The 10176-nt window shown below is 50.1% G+C and overlaps 1 protein-coding gene and 1 long non-coding RNA gene across 6 annotated transcripts; one reads left to right on the forward strand and one right to left on the reverse strand.

Moving 5' to 3' along the window:
* Positions 1-2658: 2658 nt before the first annotated feature.
* Positions 2659-7558, forward strand: MPST (mercaptopyruvate sulfurtransferase). Of its 4 annotated transcripts, none has more exons than XM_043520274.1 (3): positions 2659-2690; positions 4271-4908; positions 6836-7558. In XM_043520274.1, exons 1-3 carry the CDS (start codon positions 2674-2676, stop codon positions 7132-7134), a joined length of 954 nt encoding a protein of 317 aa, XP_043376209.1. In that variant the 5' UTR covers positions 2659-2673; the 3' UTR covers positions 7135-7558. The 4 variants fall into 4 exon arrangements, with proteins under 4 accessions (XP_043376209.1, XP_038261656.1, XP_038261679.1 ...); XM_038405728.2 differs by lacking the exon at positions 2659-2690 and adding an exon at positions 3059-3228; XM_038405751.2 differs by lacking the exon at positions 2659-2690 and adding an exon at positions 3146-3169.
* Positions 6526-9966, reverse strand: LOC122461272. Of its 2 annotated transcripts, XR_006283157.1 has the most exons (3): positions 9092-9966; positions 7848-8315; positions 6526-7548 (listed from the first exon to the last, which is right to left on the reverse strand). It is a non-coding gene; the product is annotated as an uncharacterized LOC122461272 (long non-coding RNA). The 2 variants fall into 2 exon arrangements; XR_006283156.1 differs by having other exon boundaries at positions 7848-9417.
* Between the last annotated feature and the right edge of the window lie 210 nt (positions 9967-10176).

Here is a 10176-nt window from a genome sequence, read left to right on the forward strand (position 1 = left end):
GACTTATTTTGTCAGGTACATCCTGTCAAAACCCAGCTCCTTTTTCAAACTCCATATAGAAAATACAAGTAAGGTGGAGATGTGACATTTTATTGCACAATAACAAAGCTTCAGGTCAATGAATGGCAGGCCCCAGTTTCTTCAGTCTGACGGTTGCCAAGATGTATCACGTGGGGTGCCCCAAAGATGTATTTTGTCATGTACAGCCTGTCAAGCCCCAGCTCCCTATTCAAACTCCATGTACAAAATGGAAATGGGGTGGGGGCATGACATGTGGCAGCATACTGCTGAAGAAGACCACTTCAGGTTGGCAAGTGGTGTGCCCCAGCTCCTTCAGAACAGTCTGACAATCATAGAGACATGTCACTTGGGGTGACCTGAGACTTATTTTGTCATGTGCAGTCAGTCAAATCCCAGCTCTTTATTCAAGCTCCATTTACGAGGTAGTAGTGGGGCAGGACCACAACATGTAACAGCATAAGTTGCAGGAACTACATTTTGGGTCAGGCAGCAGCCTATCCCAGCTCCTTCAGAACAGATTGTTGGTCACAGGCATGTGTCACTGCAGGTGACAGGAGACTTAGTCATGTACAAAAAGAAAAGGAGTACTTGTGGCACCTTAGAGACTAACAAATTTATTAGAGCATAAGCTTTCGTGAGCTACAGCTCACTTCATCGGACTGCATCCGATGAAGTGAGCTGTAGCTCACGAAAGCTTATGCTCTAATAAATTTGTTAGTCTCTAAGGTGCCACAAGTACTCCTTTTCTTTTTGCGAATACAGACTAACACGGCTGCTACTCTGAAATTAGTCATGTACAGTCAGTCAAATACCATCTTATTTGCTTATGTAATTAATAATTAACTAATATATCTTTTACATTCCATCACATTAATTTGATGCCATTTCTAAACATTTACTCTTACCCTGCTATATTTTAAACAATTTTGGCCTTTGAATAAGGAGCTGGGAACCATGAATAAGGAGCTGGTACCACCAGTAAGGAACTGGGAATAAGGAACCACCTTCAGCCTCCGGTGGGGCATAAAACTGAAACTCTGATGGCAGGGGAAGGAGGTAACAAGGTGGAACCAGACTCCAGAATCATTGACAGTGTAGTCAGATGCCTGGCTAAATCAATGTTAGGGCAAAGGGCAAGTCTCAAAGAAGAAACTGTGAAGTGTTGCAGCCGTATTAGTCCCAGGATATTAGAACAAGGAGAGTGAGGTACTATCTGCTATGGGACCAACTTCTGTTGGTGAGAGACAAGCTTTCGAGCTACCAGTACCAGAAGAACTCCGTGCTGCTGGAAAGCTTGTCTCTCTCCCCCACAGAAGCTGGTCTCATAAAACAGTAGGTTTCAACCCAGGGTACGTGTACCCCTGGGGGTACGCAGAGGTCTTCCAGGGGGTACATCAATTCATCTAGATATTTGCCTACTTTTACAACAGGCTATACATAAAAAGCACTAGTGAAGTCAATACAAACTAAAATTTCATACAGACAAGTGACTTGTATATATTGATCTATATACTATACTGACATGTAAGTACAATATTTATATTCCAATTGATTTATAATTATATGGTAAAAATGAGAAAGTCAGCAATTTTTCAGTAATACTGGCTGTGACACTTTTTTGTATTTTATGTCTGATTTTGTAAGCAAGTAGTTTTTAAGAACATAAGAACAGCAATAGCGGGTCAGACCAAAGGTCCGTCTAGCCAGTATCCTGTCTCCCGGCGGTGGCCAATGCCTGGTGCTTCAGAGGGAATGAGCAGAACAGGCAATCATTGAGCGATCCAGCCTGTCGCCCATTCCCAGCTTCGGGCAAACAGTGAAGTGAGGTGTAACTTGGGAGTACGCAAGACAAATCAGGCTCGTGACAGGGTTACAGTAGGCTGGAAAGGTCGAGAGCCACTGCCATAAAAGATATTACCTCGCCCACCTTGTCTCTCCCTAGAAGACACTGTAAGGGGCTCTGCAGAAAGCTAGGACTGCGGGATCACGCAGGGTGAGGGGCACAGTACAAGTGTAAGGGACGCGAGCTAAAGACAGGTTTCAGAGTAGCAGCCGTGTTAGTCTGTATTCGCAAAAAGAAAAGGAGGACTTGGGGCACCTGAGAGACTCACAAATTGATCTGAGCACAAGCTTTCGTGAGCTACAGCTCACTTCAGCGGATGCATTGCCATGAATTTGAGCTTGTGCACAAATCAATTTGGGAGTCTCTAAGGTGCCACAAGAGCTAAAGACCAGCTGGCACCTCAGTACACAGCAAGCCCAGGAGACTCCCTCCTAATGAAGGAAAGCGCTGGACACAAAGGCCTCCTGCTCTAGGAAGAACCCTGGTGATGGAGGAGCAGCTCCCAGGCCCCCCCCCGCCTCAGAGAAACCCCTCAGGACTAAATGCCCGGCGGGAAACGCGCGCAGGCAGGGCTGCACCAGCCGCGAGGGCGCGCTCCAGAGCGGGATTCCGGGCAAGCGCACGGGGAGGGGCTGGAAGCCGGGTTGGGGGGGGAGGGGCTGGAAGCCGGGTGGGGGGGGGCGGGGCAGAGGGCGGCGTAGGGCAGCGCAGCTCGCTCCGGAGCCCTGGGTCGCTAAGCGCCCGTCCACACGTGCAGCGCGGGCGGGTGACTGTCCCGGGCGCGGCCGGCCTTGCAGCGCCGGGCTCCCATGGCGTTTCACTCGCGGCACGGGTACTGCCCTGACTCAGCAGCCGCGGCTCCCGGCGCCGCCCCCTGGCGGCCACAAAGTCTCTTCGATTCATTTCCTTCTCGCCCCGCCGGCGGCTCGGACCATTGTCGCAAGGAACGGGGGGGGGGGGGGTGGAAACGCTCCCCCCCCTTCCCTCCCTCCGCCGGAGGGTGCTGAGCGGGGCCGCTCCCTCCGGCAATCCCGCCCGCTGGTGGCTGGGAGCGGAGGGGAGGGGAGCTGCTGCGGGTTGGCCGCGGGCTGGTGCGTGGGCTCTTTTCTGCCCCCGCCTCCCCCCAGCGGTTGGTTTGCGCGGGCAGCCCTTTCCCCCATTGGGCAGCCGGGTGGGAGGTGGCGCTTCTCTCCTCCCCGGAGCGAACGTATGGGCGGGGGCGGGAGCGCCGCCCATTGGGGGAGGCGGCCCGGAGCCCGCGTCCGTCACACAGCTGAGCCGCCGCGGCCCAGGAGCGGGACAGAGGTCTGGGCAATAGCCTGCTGGACGGGACTCACTCACTCGAAGGCAGGAACTTCTGCGGGGTCAGCGGCCCCCGGGCTCCCGAGGCTGAACCTGGCTGGTGGGCGCGGCGTGGTTGCACCGATCCCCAGGCTCTGGGTTGGCAGGCTGGCACGCTCTTGCTTTCCGCTGGCGCCCTGAGCGGAGGCTGCCCCTTAAAAGCTGATGGGGACAGTGCAGTTAGTGGCTTGTAGGGGCTGGTCAGGCCGGGGAGCGGCCCTGAGTGGGCAATGGCCACTTCTGTCTGCTTCTGTGTAACACCCCTGGCAGTGGGAACCCAGGGTCCAGTACCGCCAGGGCAGGGGCAGGGGGGGATGCTGCTGGCTCAGCCAGGTCCGAGGGGACGACCCTCTCTGCCTGGACTTCTTTCTCACCTGGCGCGGAAGCAAGGGCTCTTCCCAAAGCTGTGCTGCTTTCCTCTCTCGGGCCTGTGGTGTGGGGCAGGGAGTTGTAGGAAAGTCACAGTGCTGGCAGAGTGTGCAACAGCAAAACTTGGGCATAGGGAAATGAACAGCTTTTTGAATGGGGTGGTGGCAGTCCTTAATTCAGGACATGGGACCCACCCGTGTAGAGCTCCCTTTTGTGAGGTTCAGATTGCTGGCTCTGATATATGCAGCAGGTGCCAGGGTGCCTCACACACCGGGTTCTCTCTTCCTGATCTTGAATGCAGGTTCCTGCCACATGCAGCTGACTCATCTTGGGGTCAGGCAGGCTCTGTAGGTGTTCCTCTCTCTAAATTTCTCTCTCTGTCTTTAACTGGGCTGATTTCGTGATCTCTGGATTGCCAAACCGATTTCTGATGTAGCCCCAGTGGTGTTACAACAGAGCTGACTTTACCCCGGTGTGCATACAGTGAAGCAGAGGTGGAGTTGTATTCTGTAACCTGAGGCCCAAGTTCTTTTCTTCTACTATTTGTATTACTGTAGTGCTCAGGAGCCAATTGTGCAAGGTGCTGTACACACAGAACAAAAGACAATTCTTCCCCCAAAGAGGTCTAGTCTCTTTTTTTGCAGTAGCTCACCCTAATATCTTTTGTCACTAATTCCTGAATTTTCCCCCCTTCAGGAAACCCCAGAGACTGTCTGAATCTGGCCAGGACTCAGGAGCAATGTCTCAGCAGTTCCTTTATCGGGCACTGGTGTCGGCTAAGTGGCTCTCAGAAACCATCAAGTCCCCTCAGGTTGGGCAGGCTGTGAAGATCCTGGATGCGTCCTGGTACCTCCCGAAGATGAAGCGTGACCCCCGGCATGAGTTTGAGGAGCGCCACATCCCTGGTGCTGCTTTCTTTGACATCGACCTATGCAGCGACCGTATGTCGCCATATGACCACATGCTGCCCAGTGCGGATGACTTTGCGGAGTATGTGGGCAAGCTGGGCGTGGGGAATGACTCCCATGTGGTCGTGTATGATGCCAGCGATCAGGGTCTCTTCTCTGCTCCCCGTGTCTGGTGGATGTTCCGGGCCTTTGGGCACCATGCTGTTTCCCTTCTGGACGGTGGGCTGAAGAACTGGCAGCAGGAGGGGTACCCACTGAGCTCTGGCAAGAGCCGAGCAGTTCCTGCGGAGTTCAATGCCTCCTTGGACAAGTCACTGGTGAAGACCCATGAGGACATAGAGGAGAACATAGAGTCACATCGCTTCCAGCTGGTTGATGCTCGCTCTGCAGGGCGCTTCAGAGGGACGGAGGCAGAGCCCAGGGAAGGTAACACCTCTGCTTAGCCATCGCCATAACAAACATGGGGTTCATTTTAAGGCACAAACCCAGAACCATGACTCTCATTCCCAGCTGACGGTTGAGGCTGGAAACTCACTTTTTCCAAAGATGAGTTTCAAGAGGACGCTGCTTGGCTGGTATCTATCCCTCTTTGTGGTTGCTGTCTCTGCTTACCTATGTCTATTTGCTACTCCCACTGTTCTGTTCTCTGTATGCTGCTGAAAATGCTTGCTTAAAACACATTCACCCTGGGGCAAAGCCTTATGACACCAAACACAAGATGTTTAGTAGTTCAGCATCTTTGCCAGCAGTAAACCCTGAGGACTTTAATCCTGGCAATGAAGATCTCCATCTGACAGCCAGATTTACTGTAGATTATGATTTGTATTATGGTAGTGCATAGAGGGCCCAATTCTGGTACGTGCTGTACAAACACACAGTAGGAGACAGCCTTCCCACAAAGAGCTTACACCCTAAATGGTCAAGGCAGACAAATGGTGAGAGAAGGGGAGGATTAAGAACATAAGAACAGCCATACTGGGTCAGACCAAAGATCTATCCAACCCAGTATCCTGTCTGCCGACAGTGGCCAATGCCAGGTGCCCCAGAGGGAGTGAACCTAACAGGTAATGATCAAGTGATCTCTCTCTTGCCATCCATTTCCACCCTCTGACAAACAGAGGCTATGGCCACCGTTCCTTACCCATCCTGACTAATAGCCATTAATGGACTTAACCTCCATGAATTTATCTAGTTCTCTTTTATACCCCTGTTATAGTCCTAGCCTTCCCAACCTTCTCAGGCAAGGAGTTTCACAGGTTGACTGTGCGCTGTGTGAAAAAGAACTTCCTTTTATTTGTTTTAAACCTGCTACCCATTAATTTCATTTGGTGGCCCCTAGTTCTTATATTATGGGAACAAGTAAATAACTTTTCCTTATTCACTTTCTCCACACCACTCATGATTTTATATACCTCTATCATATTCCCCTTAGTCTCCTCTTTTCCAAGTCCTAGCCTCTTTAATCTCTCCTCATATGGGACCTGTTCCAAACCCCTAATCATTTTAGTTGCCCTTCTCTGAACCTTTTCTAATGCCAGTATATCTTTTTTGAGTTGAGGAGACCACATCTGTATGCAGTATTCAAGATGTGAGCGTACCATGGATTTATATAAGGGCAATAAAATATTCTCCATATTATTCTTTATCCCTTTTTAATGATTCCTAACATCCTGTTCGCTAATGATTCCTAACTATAATAACTAACTATTCCTAATTATGGCTGTTCTCCTGCTGGGAATCTGAGGCACACAGAGATTATGATACACGTCTAAGGTCAAACAGGAAGTCTGTGGCAGAGGAAGGAATAGAAATAAGATTTGCTGAGTTCCATTCCTTGCCGTCACCCTAAAACCATCCCTCCTCTCAGCTGATTCACCTGTTGCCACAGCTGAGTCTCAAATCAGGCATATAGAAGGGAGGTTGCATACATTGTGACTAACACATGCGGCTGAAAGAGGGTGCTTCCATCCCCACCCCAAGCTGTTAGAGCTGCACCCCAGAAAGTGACTTTCCATCCGTACAAGAAGTGAAGAAAGCTGTGTATTTTAGTACGAATGCAGAGTCCCATGATTCAGAGGCAGCAGTGCACTCAATCTCTCGGGGACCTGGGGAGGCAGAAGAGAAGGTAGCTTCCACACACCCCATCCCTTTAATAATATTTAGCTTTGATATGATGCCTTGTGGTCAAACATACAGAGGTTAACCCTCACATAACCTTGTGCAGTGGCTGTGAGGGAGGGTTGCTGTGGCATGAGTATGCGTGGAGGGTATTCAAGAAGGGGTTGTGTGGTGGAACCCTCCGTGATGTAAAGATTAACTCCTGTCTGCGTTGGTCTCCTTCCTCTTCCTCCAGGAATTGAGCCTGGTCATATCCCTGGCTCCCTGAACATCCCCTTCTTGGATTTCCTCACAGAAGCTGGCTTTGAGAAGACCCCTGAAGTGATCCGCAGCTTATTCCAGGAGAAGAAAGTGGACCTCTCAAAGCCAGTGGTAGCCACATGTGGCTCAGGAGTCACTGCCTGCCATGTGGCCTTGGGGGCGTACCTATGTGGCAAGCCAGACGTGGCTGTCTACGATGGTGCCTGGGTGGAGTGGTACATGCGGGCTCGACCTGGAGAGGTCATCTCTGAGGGCAGAGGCAAGACCCTCTGAAGCAATGTTTCTGTCCCTGCAGTGCAGACAAATTGCCTTGGAACACGCTTTGGGAGATGGTCTTAGCCTTTCCTGTTTTAAAATCTTAATGGTATTGAATGAAGGTCTTGGGTGACAAATCTAAACACACATGGTTCTAGCCCCTTCCCCCTACTCCCCTCCCTGCCCACAACCCATTTTTCTGGGCGTGGAAGATGCCTCTTTACAGCATCTTATTAGAGGGAGGAAGCACTTGTTATGGGTTGGTGAAATAATTGATTCAGGCTGGACTCATCAGCTGGGATGATCCCTCCTGATTGGACACTGAGTGAGGAAGATGAGTGGAGGAGCAGTTTAGGTTTCTCCTCGTAGTTGGACTCTGATTTGTTCTCAGCCAGTTCTGCATCCACCATTGTTCCTGGGGAACTTGAAATCCTGTTTTTTTGTTTTTTAAAAGTATCTATTTCAAAGGTTACATAATAAAAACATTTAATGAGTTTAAAGGTTTTTCTCCTGAACTGAGCCCAGGACAGTGTAGCTGGGGCTTCTCCTTCCCAGATCACAGAGGCATCTTGCTCTGTACCCCTCCACAGGGAGTGTTTCGTTTGCTGGATATATGTAGCTATACTTATGTCTACAGTGGAGCTGGAGCGGGTGTAATATCCAGCTCTGACAGACTGACCTGCACCAGCAGTGTAGCGGCGGCAGCGTGAGCAGCCAGCCTGAGGACATACCTGCAGTTTCAGACTGGATCGTGCTTGGGGCTGCTAGCCTGTCATGCAGTTCGTGCGGCTGTGGCTGCAGTTACGCTGCTGTTTTTAGCGTGCTAACTCGATCACAGCTAGTGCAGGTATGTCTATCCAGGTGGCAAATTACACTTCCTGTTTAGACATACCCTTATTCTCTATGAAGAAAGCTGTTCTGATGAAGTGACTGCATTATTTGTTTCATCCTTGGTAGGTATATTTCAGTTTCCCTGGGAGAGACCTGTAGATCAAATTGCTTACAATTTGTGTGCTTACAATTAGTTATGTGCTTCTGTACCTTGCTGCGTTGAAGCCCTAGGGAAGAACTACCCATAATGGCAGTCATTTTCACAAGGCCACCACCTTAAGTCTTGGAGCTGAAAATCTCCCCCAGCAGACAACATTAGGGGTATTTGATTCAGTGCATTCGGAGAGTTAATCTGCTCTTGGTTACACCTGTACAAGGATATTGGCTTCAATATATTTGATTAAAGAAAGGCCCCTGTTGATCATAACACCCATTGTCCTAGATGGCCTGAAGAGAGAGGTGAGTGAGGGGGTGATTGTCTCCTGATCAATTTCCAGGGAGCAGCTGGGATGCATTACATATGGTGGGTTAGGTGTTAACAATTTGCCCTTCCTTCCATGATGACTTCATTCTTGTGAGCCAGATCCTCACATCTGGGCAACAAACAGAGGCCAGTGCTGACAGAAGAACTCATGCTATGACTAAAGACCTTCCCTGGACCATCTGCAGCTGTAGAAGGAAAGAGATGGATAGGGAGTGGGGCAGAGAAAAGTGGGGAAAGAGATGCAGGCTAAGAAATTGAAGGACAGAGGCTGCAGAAAAAGGAGATAGATGGGGGGGGATAAGAGGAAAAAATAGATGAGACAATAAGGGTTTGGGCCTGAGTCTCCATTTTAACCAAGGTATGCTATATGGAGTTAAGGAGCAGGGGAGCAAAAGTGACTATGCCACCTATAGTTTATATTCTTTGTGCATCCAGGGGCCTGTCTATCTGTCTTCTGTTCTAAATTAGAGGAGACTCAAGGCTGTTCATATTTACACTCAGCTGCAGTGGTGCCCTAGGGACTACTCAGCAGCTGAAAATAGCTAGAGGGCAGCATATTCCAGCCACATTACCTCCTACTCCAGGCACACCCCCTGTGCTAGAGAGGAGTGGTGTAGGCTAGCTGTTTTCCAGGGAACCCCTTTAGGCTTGGTTACTCACCCGTGAGGAAAACTGTTGCCTTTATATCCCTTATATGGCATAAAGGGACTGAATTGTACCAGAGAACTAGCTCCCTAAATGGAATAAAAAAAAGAAAGGGTGTGTGTGTGAGGATGACCCAAGAAGAGACCCAAGGTTAATAGACATGTGCCTACGCTTCAGCACTGCACTTTATGGATATTGCCCTGGCAGAAAAGGGTCAGGCATCTGTTTGGGAGGGTGGCTTTGGGCCAATGCTAGCCTTTGGGAGGGAAGCTACCAGCGTTTTTCTGCCTGATGTGAATACTGTTTGAAATGTTGGCAAAGGTGGCTGCAGTTAATAAGTCAGGTGACCTCTGTTGGGCGTGGTAGAAGCACAGTTGAGTGGATAGATAAAGTTTTTGCATTTCACTTGGGCTAGGGGTCATGTGCAACTTAACTTCCAGAAGGGCACCCTCTCTTCCTTCTCAAAACCTTCCCCCCCACCCCCCACAAATGGGGCACTCAGAAGAGACAGAGGTAGGTCTTGTGAATGAGTTAATCCCCTGGATGGGGGTGGGGGCAAGGCCTGGGACTGAATGAACACAGAGACACCCATCCAGGAAAGGGAGGTTTATGCAAGGCAAGTTTGGAGTTGGTGGTGGGGTAGCAGCCATGGGGAAAACTTGCTGACTAGGTGATCGTTACTGCAGATAAATTAAAACAACAACAACAGGGCTTTGATAGTGGACACTGGTCCCCTACACGCAAGAGCACCTACATAGTCTCAATGACCGAAGTAGTCCGAATCCTCTATGAGCATCTTGCTGCAATAGCAGAGAAGTGAATGCTATGATTGTTGGACATCCTGCTGGGCAAAAGGAGAACATGAAAGAGATCTGTCTGGTACAGCATTGGAAGAGTGAGCCACATCCAACACATAGGCACAGAGCAGAGAGCAGTTTTCTCCTTAACCCAAACCACCACTGCCTGCAACACCCAGCTCTGGAGGTGTGTAAACTGCAGCTTCCAGAATCCTCTAGCACTCATCACCCCCTGCAGCAGCAATGGTGGCACAGACTATACTGCAGATCCTGCTGCAAGGAGAGGGGGCTATGCAAAACTAC

The sequence above is a fragment of the Dermochelys coriacea genome, chromosome 1 (genome assembly GCF_009764565.3).
Source record: "Dermochelys coriacea isolate rDerCor1 chromosome 1, rDerCor1.pri.v4, whole genome shotgun sequence".
Lineage (NCBI taxonomy): Eukaryota > Metazoa > Chordata > Testudines > Dermochelyidae > Dermochelys > Dermochelys coriacea.